Source organism: Nanorana parkeri, unplaced genomic scaffold (assembly GCF_000935625.1).
Source record: "Nanorana parkeri isolate BGI_ZX_2015 unplaced genomic scaffold, ASM93562v1 scaffold129, whole genome shotgun sequence".
In the NCBI taxonomy this organism is placed as follows: Eukaryota; Metazoa; Chordata; class Amphibia; order Anura; family Dicroglossidae; genus Nanorana; species Nanorana parkeri.
Genome location: NW_017306397.1, coordinates 1832482 through 1847212, shown reverse-complemented (window position 1 = coordinate 1847212; position 14731 = coordinate 1832482). Strand labels below are relative to the sequence as shown.

Below are 14731 nucleotides of genomic sequence, written 5' to 3'. Positions count from 1 at the left end.
TTTTGTCTTGCGAGGGTTGTAAAGTAATTTTAAAAACGTACGATCTGCCCATCATGGTCAGGCAGACCGTACTTGCGATCATCGCAAGCCCGCCCCCCTGAGGGGTGGGCTTCTGATGACTGCAATGCTGAACGGGCAGTGTGCGCGTGCACACACCGATCGGCAGTTATCTCTCCATCATGCTAAAAACAAGCCGAAAATCGTACGATTATCAAATGGTTTTCCAACATGCTCGAAATACAAAAGTCGTGCGACCGTACAGTAGAAACGGTCGCATGCCTTCCATACACTGCACGATTCTCGTACGATAATCGTGCAGTGTATGGGCACCCTTTTAGAGCACTGCAGTGGTGGGGGAGAAAGGCACTAGGGACCGGTCTTAAGGTGGCCATACACTTTACAACCATCGCAAGACCATAGTCTTGCGATGGTTGTAAAGTACTTAAAAAAACGTACGATCTGCCCATCTTGGACAGGCAGATCGTACTTACTGCAATGAGGGGCGGGCTTGCAAGCACGGCAAACGGGCAGTGTGCGCGTGCGCACACCGGCCCGTTCGTCAGTTGTCGAACAAGCAGGCCACTCACTCGCCGAGAATCGTACGATTCCCGGCGGGTTTTCCAGCCTGCTTGTTCGATGGAAGACGTGCGACCGTACAGTAGAAACGGTCGCACGCCTTCCATACACTGTACGATTCTCGTACGATCGCGGGATTTCCCGCGATTCTCGTACGAGAATCGTACAGTGTATGGGCACCTTTTAGAACAAGAAAGCTTGAATGATCGGGTGAGTATAAATTTTCTTTTTTCTTTTAGCACCTTGACACAAGCGAACAGTTAACCCTTGCAGTGCGGGAGTAGCCCCACTGCAAGGGTTAATAACAATAATTCCCCAAATTTCTTCCTTAAATGCATTTTAGGCCAGGTGTGTAAGATTAATTGACTTGATTTCTGGCTCTTAAAATCCATGTACAGCAGAGCTCCGACAGGGAGAGAGGGAAGCTGATGCGCTTACTAGGGATTTGCTGATAGGAGGAGAGAGCAGAAGGCTATCCAAAACATCAGTCTGCTGACTCTTCTTTCTCTTTCCAGTCACAGGCAGAGGAAGGGACAAGACCTGTAAGTGCTTTTCTAACTAGAGCAGAAATAAATCAGGTCTCCTTCCCTGCCAGACAGGGCTGTGCTGTATGTAAATAACTGCAAAAAATCTCATCTTTGAATGCACATATATGTATGTCATGTGTGGGTTTAGCTGTTTGCCGTACAAGATTGAATACGTGACCAGAACGGATGTTTTTATGCAAACAAAACACGTATATTTCTAGGAATAGAGAGGCAGCTTGGTTCCCCTTCTTGTACTTTGCAGTTGGCTTCCTCGAGCATTCCGTTTCCACTGCTGCACAGATGTAAGATGCTTGCACAGGGGTCCGTGGAGACTGCGAGGGTGGCTTGTATATACCCACTGTGAGAACAGGGACAGCAACTCTCATTTATTTCCAAATGCAAAATGATGACTAATTAATTTTGCTTGGAAAGGCAGATATTCCGGAGAAAAAGAACAGCAAGGATGAAAGTGGTGGGAGAAAATAAACAGACTAGTCAAAACATGCTGTGCTGGCGATGCACCATGGCTGATTTCCTGGGGAGTTGCTGTAATTGGATGTACTCTGCCATATGGCTGCGTTCTCATGTACCTTGGTTACCCCTAAAGATGTGTAGGGCACATGCAGCGTTAACCCTTAAACGGCAGGAAAATAGGAGCCTACCCAAACAGGGCTTGTTAAACGTGGATTCAAATCATACTGCTCTCTCTCTCTGCAATAAAAGCTATTTGCATATTTAACTCCTCCGCTTAAAGCAGAACTTTCCCAAGATCTTTAATTATAACAACAAACACACCTTTAGAAATGTTTAGTAATGACAATCTACAAACACGTACTTCTAGATAATTCCCGGCTTTGTATTCTTTGCATACCCTATTTGTCTTTTCTTCCCCCAGTCTTCTGACTGTGGCCATGTTTACTAAGGGCAGATTGCTAGCTCTCCTATTACTTCCTGGATTACTGGCACATATAGACATGTGACTAGGACATGTGACCATGCACATCATCTCAGGGGAGGAAAATGCCTTTCACTGAGATCTCATGACATTACAGGTGAGATTTCCCAGCAATGCTCTGCTAATGACAAGGCAATCCCAGTGTGCATTGCTTTGGCAAACTGAAGTCATTTTGCCCTTTCAAATCAGGAAGTGAATGCTCTGCAAGTGTAAGTATGTCAAAATCACAGCATTTTACACCTGACATATCGGTTATTATTAATCATCATACATAGAGGGATGCATTGGTAGAATTAGATTTTTGAGTGTATAGTGTGTGCATTGTATATGTATTTATCTCACCACTCTACACATTCTTGTCTGCAACAATATTAGAGATTTTTGGCTAAACATTATTTATATGTTACTTTGTGCTATATCTGCTGCTCAGTTGCGTTTATAATTAGCCTAGATATGACATTGATCTGAGCTGCTGACATTTTTGCTTTGTTGAATTTGGTGCACACCCTAGGTGTCTTTCACTGACTTCAGGAAGTCTGGGCTTCTGGTGCATACATTTATTTATGGAACAGCTGCTCTTTTCCTTTAAAACCGTTCTTAGTCAGGGAGCACATTTTAGAGAGGTGCCTTGGTGCAGCAGTGTATGGCTTCACATGTATTTGCAAATGTATGCAAGAAGGACGTCTGCTTTTAACCAGTTCAGGGCTTGTTCACACCAAGTGTGGAGCAGATGAAGAGTGGTTACAGAACGCATAAAAAATGCATTCAATGTATTCCAATGCTATTTTGGGCTCTAGTTCACACCACAGCGTTCAGTTCCTGAGCATGTGGAAAAACTGCAGCATGCCCTATTTTTTTCTGCTTTGGAACGCACCAAAACACATGCGAAAGCCCATTTTAGGCTAAAAAAAACCAGCCCGAAACACGGCGAAATCGTAGCAAAACACACTGCGCTGCATGTGCAGAAACTCATGCAGATCTGGTCCGGATTTGTTGTGAACAAGCCCTCATACAGTACTATTAGGTCTTGTTCAAGAACAAGAGGTCTGACTTCTAAAAGCTGGGAAAAAAAGTCCTCATTTAGATAGGGGGAGTGTGAGAAATGTTTCTAAAACTTGTCTTATCTACTTCTATAGTTTCTTCCTTTTTAATGGAATCTGCCACAAGGTTTCTTTTTTCTTTTCCTTATTTGTGAAGTTACACATTATTGTAACAGGTTTGCCATTCAGCTTCGGTAAACCTCAGTTCAGATATGGTTCCTGGCAAGGGCTGGTTTATATTTGATGGCAGGTTCTCTTGATGGGATTATTTGAAGAATAAGCATTTACAGTGCTTGTTAGAGAACAGGCTTATGTGGTGTGTCATTACTATATGAGTTGCACCCTACCAAAAAAATAGAAATATTAATCATCCACCTCCTTTCTCCTGCCTTCCTAATGTAGTTCTGTACACCTCTTCTGGTGTCTTGGGCGTCTGTCAGTCCTATACTGAGATCATCATTGCTTTAGATTATCATGGTATAATGAGTAGTGTATACATTGATTTATTAGTCATTGCCGTATAAAGGATGGCTGGAGTGCAAAGTGTTTTCTATAGAGTGATTGTGTGGGCATAATTATTGTCACAGGAGTAAAGGGAGGTTATTTAATTACACAGCCAGCTGGAAACTTACAGGAATGAAGACATCAATAATTCCTAAATGACAACTCAGTGACAATGTGTACATGTTTTCTCTTTCATTAAGGAAAACATAAAAATCTGTAATCTTCATGTTTTTAGCACCAAAGCAAACCTCCTGGGAATGTTAAAATCTATGTATGTACTGGCAGAAAACCATCAGTCTTTTAATTTTCTGCTTCTAAAAAATGACTTGTAATTCTTCTAGGCATCCCCTGCACTTCCTCTGAAATGGCAGATGAGGCAAGCAGCCTTTACTGGATTTTACACCCTTGTTCACAGCTCTGCGATGCAACATTGCGGAGGTGCTCCATGGTGCATCATGGTGCAAGTAGGCAGCCTATTCATTTGAATGGGCTGCTTGCCACAGCTAAATCGCATTCAAAGAACTGCAAGCACCTTTTTTTTAAAACACATTGCGCCACATAAACATGGTAATACGTTTCTGTGCGATACAACGCAGAACCTGGCTAGGTCCGTTAGGGTGCTATTAAAAACCTAATCCTTGCAATAGGGCTACCCCTGCACTGCAAAAATGTAGTGCTTGTTTTGGTCTAGGGCAGTGGTGGCGAACCTTAGCACTCCAGCTGTGTTGGAACTACAAGTCCCATGAGGCATTGCAAGACTGACAGCCACAGACATAACTCCCAGAGGCAGATGCATGTTGGGAATTGTAGTTTTGGCACAGCTGGAGTGCCAAGGTTTGTCACCACTGGTCTAGGGTGTAAAATAAAAAAAGATATACTCACCCGCACCTCAGTCCCGACTAGCTGTCAGACCGGTCCGTGCAGGCTTTTCTTCCCCAGGCTTCAGTGACCTAAATCTTCTAAAAACCATCTATTGACTTGTATTATGCATGAGGACGCTGAGGGCCTTACTACAACATAAGTGGAGGGGAAGAGAGTTAAGTGGCCACTGTGGTAGGACAGAGGTTCGGGTGAGTATATTTTATTTTACACCCTAGACTAAAATGAGCATTTAACCCTTTGCAGTGCAGGGGTAGCTCCACTGCAAGGGTTAATTTATTAACTGCCCGGTGTTCTTAAAAAAAATAAATAAATAATGGCATTGCAGTGCATCAAACATGACAACATGCGATGCGGGATTGTGTACAGCATCGCACATGCTCCCGCGTCACAAAGTGTAAATAGATAAATGTGGTTCCACTTTCTTATCCTTGTAGAGTAAAGCAAAAGGGGTGTAAAAAGAGATACATCCCAACTCTCCCGGACGCTCCGGGAGTCTCCTGCTATTAGATAGCGGCTCCCGTCCACCCGGGAGAGAAACACTTCCTCCCGGAAAGGTTTAATCAGCTCGATCGAGCAGAGTAAACCTTTCCCTGCGATCGTTTATTTTTTTTCTTTTCTGACATCGGGAGCCGCGGCCCGACCGTCAGTCAGAAAAGAAAAAAAAAGGCATACGAATAGCCAATAGCAAACTAGCTAATGCACCCGCCCAATGCTGCTGTCAATCAGCAGGGAGGGACCTGAATTTTTCTATCGGGTCCTCTTCTGGTGATTGAAAGCAACAGATGGCGGGTGCAATAGCTAGTTTGCTATTGGCTATTGCAAAGTGAAATAGCCAATGGGAATCTAGCTATGCATTCTTATGCCTTTTAAAAAAAAAAAAATTATTCTGACGACTGCAACTGTCAGAATACGAAAAAAAAAAAAGCCTGCAGATAGCAAAGAAGCTACTGCTTCTTGTGCTATCTGCCATCATTTCAGGGGGTTACTCTCTCCCAGTCCCCCCAACCCCCCCTCCGCGGATGGGGGGGGCGGGAGAGAGCACCTTCCTGAAATTGCATCTTTCCGGTTGGGATCCCTGGAGATACATTATTGCCTATTGTACAAAGATGTTCTAAAATGACCCGGACAGATTTGTTGATACCTCTAAAAAAACAAAAACAAACAGGTAAATAATTGGATCATAGTGCACCCATAAATAGCTAAAAACAAAACATTGGACTAATTCTGAAGTGGCCCTGATCTGAATCCTATGGGAAGAGCTGAAACATGCAGTCTGGAGATGGTACCCTTCAAACCTGAGGCAGCTGGAGCAGTTTACTTAAGAGAGGGCCAACCTAACTATTAGCAGGTGCAGAATTCTCATTGAAAGCTACAGAAATTACTTGTTTGCATCGATTTGTTTTCAAAGCTTGATCAACAAAATATTAATTTAAGGCCTCTTTTCAGATGGCCAGTCCAATCAGGTCCGCCGTTCAGTTTTTCAGCGTTTTTTGTTCAGACCTGATCGCGCCAGATCGGGGTCATCTGATGTACACAGACACATGTCTGTGTACATCCGATTCCCCATAGACCGACATGGGGTCTTTTCAGTTTTTTTTTTCCCTCCATCGGAACTCGGCAGACTTGTTTTTTTATAGTGGTGACTTCCGATCTGCACTGCTCATATCAGGAGGGGGATCCACCCCTGATCAGCTAGTGTGAAATGGGCTTTAGGGTCCCATCATCTTTGTCTCAGCCATTTTTAATTTTTTATCCTTTTTAAAATTTTCGGTTGAATCAAAAACATAAAGCAAAATTCAGATTTTTTTTATAAATATGGAAATTAACAACGGTGGAGGCCAATTATTTTGGCAGTTTTGTGGGTTCTTTTTTTTCTCAAAAAGCTACCAACACATTTGTCCATGTTTGTAAATGTTATTAATGATTTGCTTTTGAAAAATAAAATTCATAATGCAGTTGGAATATTTAGAGGAGTGCCTTACATTAATAAGTATACATTAATATTCTTCTGTGTGGTAATGCTTGTTAAATTTCTGTATTTCATATTAGCTATATTATGGTACATTTTATTACACACTTTTATTATGAGTTAGTATGATCAATCTGTAAATGTTATCTGGAATGTTTTTTCTTTCCTTGTTTGCCCTTACATCCATGTATCTGGGGATTAGTAGATCTCTTGCAGGGTAGCAGATAGCCCTATAATGTATACAGATCTCTGCATGAATATCTATTACATTTTCATTGTGTTGAGTCTCTTGGCAAGCATTCGGAGAGCCGTGTGCCTCTTGCAGCCTTTTATGAGCTCCTCATGCAAATATCAGATAGCGTTTATTGAGTGCATGTCAGCTAGGCTTTTCAACATGGAGAAAACTGGTTGTATTGATTTACAAATTAAGCAAGGTCTGGAGGTCTGCCCTCCAAAGGCAAGTTTTCATTTAGCCCTGTTTTGTTTTTTTCGCAGGATGAGATCAGACAAGTTGCTATCATACAATAAAGTATAGATAACATTGCATTGGCTAAAAGCCATTTGGACTCCACTTTGGATCCCCCCCAAAAATGGTGCAGACATCAGCCTATCAGGTGTTTACCTTCATTTTGCAGCATGCCAATGGAAATGGCAGCTGAAGTCTGGCTTCTATAGAAATGACCTCCAGCTGTCCACTTTTTTAAACCATTAATAGTTGTTAGTAATTTGAAGTCAACTGGATTCACTGGAGTATAAAACTGTATACCCCTTACTATTCATTCTTCTATACTACCATGGTGGCACACACCTTTTAAAGTGGAAGTAAACCTAAATAAGTAAAAGACTGCCATGTCTCTTCTGCCAAAGACAACTGCTTCTCATTTCTAGCAGGTTTTTCTCTATTGTGCACATTGTACGGCTCATGCGCAGTACAGTGTACTACCCCGGGTGATTCCCAGCATCTGCAGAGCACCAGGAATTGGGCTGGGTGCAGAGGACGATGTAACTCCTGTGTGCATACGCAGAAGTTACATCATTACAAGCAGTCCAGGATGATGGGGACCTAGAAGAAGCAGAGGAAGTGTGCAGCTTTGACAGAGCAGATCGGTCAGCGCTGGAGGAGAGCATACTTGTCAGGTAAGTGTGCCATAATGTGCAAGTAGGCTGTGTATTTTTTTTTTTGCATATCATGGCAATAGCTCCCCCAGGCACAGCGAACTTTACTTGCGCTTTAAATGACCTAGGAGTAATTATTTTTTACCAGACTTCGCAAATAATATTGATTTCCTGTAATGATCATCTCTTAAACACTTAGATGCCACTTTTGTGCTCTCATGCTGATCATAGGTTCACTGCATTTGTATGCAGAGAAGGTTCAAGATTCTCTTGTAATATTTATGTATACTGCTACCAAATAGATTTGGACAAAATTCATCTAAATTGAGATACTAAAGATGTAATCCTGCAACTAAATGTAGGCTGTTTGAAAGCTAGCAATGGCAGAAATTGTACGTGATGATTAGAAAATTTGCAAAAATGATTTCACACTACATATAAAAGTAAAACCTTAGACGAAATGTTTTTTGCCCATGAACCTTTACATTTTAAGCCATTACAAATACTTTGAAAATATGTATATTTAAAAAAAAATATCTTGTTTAAGTAACCATTCAGCTTCATGGTATAACTGCACAGCAGAAAATTAGAAAAGGGAATGTTAACCTTAACTGTGGGCTCCTCCTCTCCCAAATGTGTGTTCTGCCTTTTTAATTTAATAATAATATCGTCCCTTATATGCACATTTAGATAATTTTTTACGTAAATGCAAACGCCCCCCCCTTTTCCCACCTCTGTCCCTCCTAAACGGGTTATACCCCTCTATATTAGTAGCCGAGTCATGCGTGCTGTCCAGCCAGGTTTCCGCTATACCCACTGTGTCGAAGTCCTCTTCAATTAGCATAATTTCAAGCTCCTCTATTTTATTTGCCAGACTTCTAGCGTTGGTGTACATACATTTAATTCCCCTCTTTTTGTGGGACAAAAGTTTACTACCTTGTTGTTCCCCACTATTTTTATTGTTATTATTCTGCCTTGATTTCGGTCGTCCGTTGGTAGTTATACTTACATGTGCCAACGGATTTCCTATATTGACTGGAGTGTTAGCCCACTATTATTAACTCCTTTTTTATTACTTTCTGTGTTATTTTTACCTATGATTAAATTATCTACGTTTTATTTAAGTGATTTTATTTTTATACCCTCCCCCCCACTTCCTAGTTTAAAAGCTCCTCCAGTCTTTCTACCATTTCCCCCCCCAGGAATGCTGCACCTTTCCCATTAAGATGCAGCCCGTCTCGGCTGAAGAGCCGATAGCCAACTGCGAAGTCAGCCCAGTTCTCCAGGAAACCAAAACCTTCCTTCTGACACCAGCTCCGGAGCCACTTGTTAAGCTCCCTCAACTCGCGCTGTCTGTCCGGAGTGGGTCGTGGCACCGGCAGTATCTCTGAGAAAACTACCGTGGAGGTCCTTTCCTTCATCCTAGCACCTAGGTCTCTGAACTGTTTTAGGACAGTCCAATTTCCTCCTATTTTGTCATTGGTGCCGATGTGCACCATGACAACGGTTGTGCAAAAGAACTGGGGAAAAGTGAGGGCTTGTTCATGCCAAATGCGGAGCATATGCAAAGCAGTTACAGAATGCATCAAAAATGCATCCACTGGTATTTTGGGCTCTAGTTCACACCACCCCGTTCAGTTCCAGAGCATGTGGAAAAACTGCAGCATGCCCTATTTTTTCTGCTCTGTAACGCACCAAAATGCATGCAAACGCCCTGGAAAACACTAAAAGCCCATTTTTAGGCTAAAAAAAACCCATGTAAAATGTATTGGATATTGGATTTTCTTACACTCATAATACACACACTGTATATGATTGATGTCCTCTGTGTTGTTTGGATTTGGCTAAAATTGTCATTTAAATATTCAGTTTCTGTAGTTTGAAACCTTCAGCTTTCTTTCTCCAGAGACATCATGATCACACATTTTGACCCCATCATCACCTACGATGGACTGTGTAATGAGGTGCGAGACATGTGCTCCTTTGACGATGAACAGCTCTTCACAATGAAATGGATTGATGAAGAAGGTAATGATTTCTGATGGTATAATAAGCTAGATATCATCTTTTATTCTATAACTGGATGAAATGTTTTATGGTGTACTTACACGTTACACAAAAACACCAGCACAAACAGATGACTACATGGCAACAATAATAAAAATATATGTGTGTGTATACGCAGTCAAAATAGGCCACTTTAAAAAGTTTAACACAAGCAAAGACTAAAAAGTTGAAGTTTTGTTTCTTTGGTGCCTGATATATCAGTCTTAACCCCCTGCTGGCCCTTTAGGACTGTCTTGAAGCCAGAGGCGTTTCCTGGGCTTCCTGATCATGTGATCAATGTGGTTGGCTGTCTCAGTGATAATATAATTAGGAGCCCGCCCTGCTGCCTCCAAATCATTGTGGGACCAGGGGCTGTCTGTGACAGCGCAGTCACTTTGCTGATCGTGCTCTGAGCACAAAACAGGTAGTTACATTTGTGCTCAAAAGTTTGCATACAAAAATCGTGAAATTTTGGCACTGATATTGAAAATATGACAGATCATGCCAAAAAACTGTCTTTTGTTTAAGGATAGTGATCATATGAAGCCATTTATTATCACATAGTTATTTGGCTCCTTTTTAAATCGTAATGATAACCGAAATCACACAAATGGCCCTGATCAAAAGTGTACATACCCAGGAATGTTTGGCCTTGTTACAGACACACACAGGTTAAAATAGCAATTAAGGTGAATTTCCCACATCTGTGGCTTTTTAAATTGTAATTAGTGTCTGTGTATAAATGGTCAACTCGTTTTTAGCTCTCACGTGGATGCACTGAGCAGGCTAGATACTAAGCCATGGGGAGCAGAAAAGAACCTGTGTAACAAGGTAATGGAACTTTTTTATAAAGATGAAAAGGGGCATAAAAAGATATCCAAAGCCTTGAAAATGCCAGTCAGTACTGTTCAATCACTTATTAAGAAGTGGAAAATTCGGGGATCTCTTTATTACCAAGCCTGGGTCAGGTAGGCCAAAGAAAGATTGCAGCAACAACTACCAGAAGAAATGTGTGGGATACAAGAAAAACCCGCAGGTAACCTCAGGAGAAATATAGGCTGCTCTGGAACAAGATTGTATGGTTGTGTCGAGGAGCACAATACAATGATACTTGAACAAAAAACACCTTGACATGCCTCACAGCTGCTGGCACACTGTAATTTGGAGTAACAAGACCAAAGTAGAGCTTTATGGTCACAACCATAAGCGCTATGTTTGGAGAGGGGTCCACGAGGCCTATAGCGACAAGAATACCATCCCCACAGTGACGCATGGCGGTGGCTCACTGATGTTTTGGGGTGTGTGAGCTCTAAAGGCACGGGGAATCTTGTGAAAATTGATGGCAAGATGAATGCAGTATGTTATCAGAAAATACTGACAGGCAATTTTGCATTCTTCTGCACGAAAGCTGCGCATGGGACGCTCTTGGACTCTCCAGCATGACAATGACCCTAAACACAAGGCCAAGTTGACCCTCCAGTGGTTACAGCAGAAAAAGGTGAAGGTTCTGGAGTGGCCATCACAGTCTCCTGACCTTAATATCATCGAGATCTAAAACATGTGGTTCATGCAAGATGACCAAGGACTTTGCATGACCTAGAAACATTTTGCCATGACGAATGGGCAGCTATACCACTTGCAAGAAATCGGGGCTTCATAGGCAGCCAATACAAAATATTGCACGCTGTCATTGATGCTAAAGAGGGCAATACACAGTTTAAGAACTAAGGGTATGCAGACTTTAACAGTGGTCAATTTTATGTTTATTTGTTGCCATGTTTTGTTTTAGGATTGTGCCATTATGACCTACAGTTGTAAATGAATCCCATAAATAAAGAAATGTGTTTAGCCTGCTTACTCATGTTCTCTTTAAAAATGGTTCATATAATATTACCAATTCTCCAAGGGTATGCAAACTTTTAAACACAACTGTATATATGTGGCAGCACGGAATAAGGCCTACCTCCGTGCTGACACATACTGTATATGTATACAGCTGGTTGAAGGGGTTAATCAGACATCAATACTATTAGATCAGTGCACCTTCTATACTGATAAATATCTGTTTTGCATTAAATTAAATAAGTTCTAATACTAATGTATTCATTGTTTGCATGGGGATAATGCGGTCATTACTTGATTTTGGATGCTTCAGCCACCATCTTAAAAAATAAGTAGTTCGTCCTAGTCAACAATTCTACCAGTAGGGAGGCCTCATGGTTTTCTGCCTTCTGCAACCATTATTACTTGACATAAAATCTGCTATTGTCTTTCCTTGTGGTGGCCATATATTTGGTGGCCATATATTTGATGACCATCTTGAGTTTAGCCTGGAGTCCTAGCAGATTTTGCCCCGCAATCATGCAATAACTGCCACCCTGACTAGGTTCAGACAATTTGGACAATCGGCACATATGGATTTGCAGGGGTTGCAGGTATAAAAACCAAATGTATGCGTCCGTCTGGCACTTTTAGGACCACAACAACCTTCTGAGCACCTTATAAGCTAGACTGCCTATTTTCAGCCCAGTTACCTGCAGAGCCTAATCTTTCAGATTATTACTTGGTTGGGCGCCTTTTCACTCATTTACCATTAGTAATTGGCTGTAATTTTTAATATATTGTAAATTCTATGAGAAGTGCTATGATAACAGTGGAGAATCAAATATAATATGAGCTTTGGTAGACAATGGGGTCAGGGGACCCTCCTGTGTCCCCTGGTGGGTCATCACTTGATACAATTATAATCCATAATTTACCAACAATTGTAACACTACAAGTCTCACTCAAACCCAGTTTGATTTTTTTTTTTGTAAAGGACATAATATGCATGGTCAGGGTCCCAGGCTGTAGCCTAGAATTGATTTCTAATACACCCCTGTTTGTAAAAGAACATTTCACTATATAAGACTAGCATTCACACAAGAAAGGTTAGCCAAATGTTTAGTGCGCAATTTTCTTCATTATTGTCTTGCTCCATGTGGCTTTAGTGTGTGTTTTTTATATGCTTTTTATTCCCGGATGCACCTTTTCCCAAGAATTCCAGCTGTCCCTTCTGCCAACATCTTGCATCAATTATTAATAGCATGTTGTTTCCTGGTGTGATAAACACATTAATTACCAAAGTAAATGTTGAAAACAACAATGCGCAGTCTGTGCATAAATATACATATATTACAAGTACTGACCCATGTTAGAGGGGCTTCCCTCATTTTCATTACAATTATATCCTTAGCCCCCCATTTCCTCTAACCATATCTATCAGACAAATCAGCTATAAGACAAATCAGGTGTGGTGTTTTTACAGCCATTACCTTATTTTTGGCTCATTAATAATTTTTAAAGCAAGACTAAAGTGTATATATTTTTAATTCAAACTTTGCAGGTTAAAATTGTGCATACATGCATATTTGTTAATCTGTTACCGTATGCATTATCTATATTTTACATTATCCATATGCCACCGTCCTGTGCATTAAAGGGAGGTTATGAGGGCTGTGCAATGATATGAAGCTCTTTTTAGGAATTATTTTCATTTTGCCAGAAATCAGGTGTTTAATAACGCAGTTCTGTCCCTCCTTAAAATTGGCCATACACTGATGGACTCTTTTTTTTTTTTTTGTTCAGGCGGATGGCTGAACAAAATTAAAATCGAGCAAATTCCTCCATCTACGCTTTTTAACATTTCCAAGTATGTTGTCGGCTACACAGTTTACAGCGCCCTTAACCAGTGATGCTGACAGTGGGTGGAGCCTGATGGGGATGGCAAGGGACTAGTTCCCTATCGGGTCTGCTCTGCTACTAATTGACAGCAGGCAGTGGGTGGATTCCATAGCCAATAGCAGGCTGCCTATTGGCTATTGAATCTGCCTGCTGTCAATCCCAGTGGAGGCAGACCTGATGAGCAACCAGTCTCTCAGTTTCCTTTCAGGCCCTGCAGTCACAGCTTTGACTGGTACAGTGGCCGGGTAGAGAGCTTAGTTACACTGTTATAATACATTGTAACAGCATGGGCACGAGTGTACCCTGTATTAAATATCTGTTTAAAAATTAGAATGTTGTATAAACGCTAAAAAAGTATTAAACAGTGTATAAACCTTTTATTAGGAATTTAAAACTGACCAAAATCATTAGTTCCCTTTTTAATAAGTTTGCTTTTTTATTTTAGACTAATGGGTGATGGCTTGCCCTCCTACCGACCTATCATGTATTTCAGAGTAGAGATATTTGTTACCCTTTCAAGCAGTAACAGGTCATCACTATGTGTGTGCAAACACACTATAGACCCATAATACAAAATGTACAGTTTTTCTCTAAAGGAAAATCTATAATCCATCATAATATGCTGGTTACATAATATCGTTGGTTGCCTGCCTACTGGGATGTGATCTGTCCACCACACACGGTATCTCCAAGGAAGTCGGTTCCAAAGTGGATGCAATTTATGATTGAAGCAAAAGCAGCTTGTCTGCTGTAGGCCGAAACAAAACAAAATGTATGCTTGTCAGTCCCCCTGTGTCAGTATATACTGTACGTGTCAAGTTCACACAACTAAACATACATAAATCTGAGAGTAGTCGCTTTATTGGGTTTTTTTTTTTTTTTCTTTCTGTGCACAGCTAAATAAAAAAAAAAAGAATAGAACAAAGCTGAAAGAAATGGCATTGCTCATTGTCACTATGATCACATAGATCACACTGTCTCCCCTAGGCCTCTGTACCTGCTATCAAGTGTTTGAAAGCTGTGTCAGATGGTGATGTTTTCCCAGCTATTAACACTCCATTGTGACCAAGCTTTGACAGTACCTATAGACAACTGTAGTCAGGGAGGTAGTGCGTGGGGCTTTTCCTTCAGGTTTGCGATGTGTATTACCTGGCATTTGGTGGAGTGTCACATTAACATGTTAACTTTGTTAATAGGCCCTCTTTGCTTTAAGTGCTAATTTGCACTTGCCATTTAACAGACACCAAGTATATTTGCAATGCTTCAAGAAGATATATATGTAAACTGTAGGAATGTATCACACGCACACATCTATTGTTAGGTCTTTTTCAAGAGTGTGGTGTCAATAGTACAATATTGTGCATAGTGTGTTTTCTAATAAAGCTCTCCCGAT

At 41.1% G+C, this 14731-nt stretch overlaps 1 protein-coding gene across 4 annotated transcripts in view; it reads left to right on the top strand.

Annotated features, from left to right (window-relative positions):
• The window catches only part of PRKCI (protein kinase C iota), an 83343-nt gene that overhangs the window by 22473 nt on the left and 46139 nt on the right, over window positions 1-14731 (top strand). For all 4 annotated transcript variants that reach the window (XM_018553761.1, XM_018553763.1, XM_018553760.1 and 1 more), the window contains exon 2: window positions 9476-9597. In XM_018553761.1, coding sequence (XP_018409263.1) covers window positions 9476-9597 — 122 coding nt within the window. The remainder of the gene's footprint in view (window positions 1-9475; window positions 9598-14731) is intronic.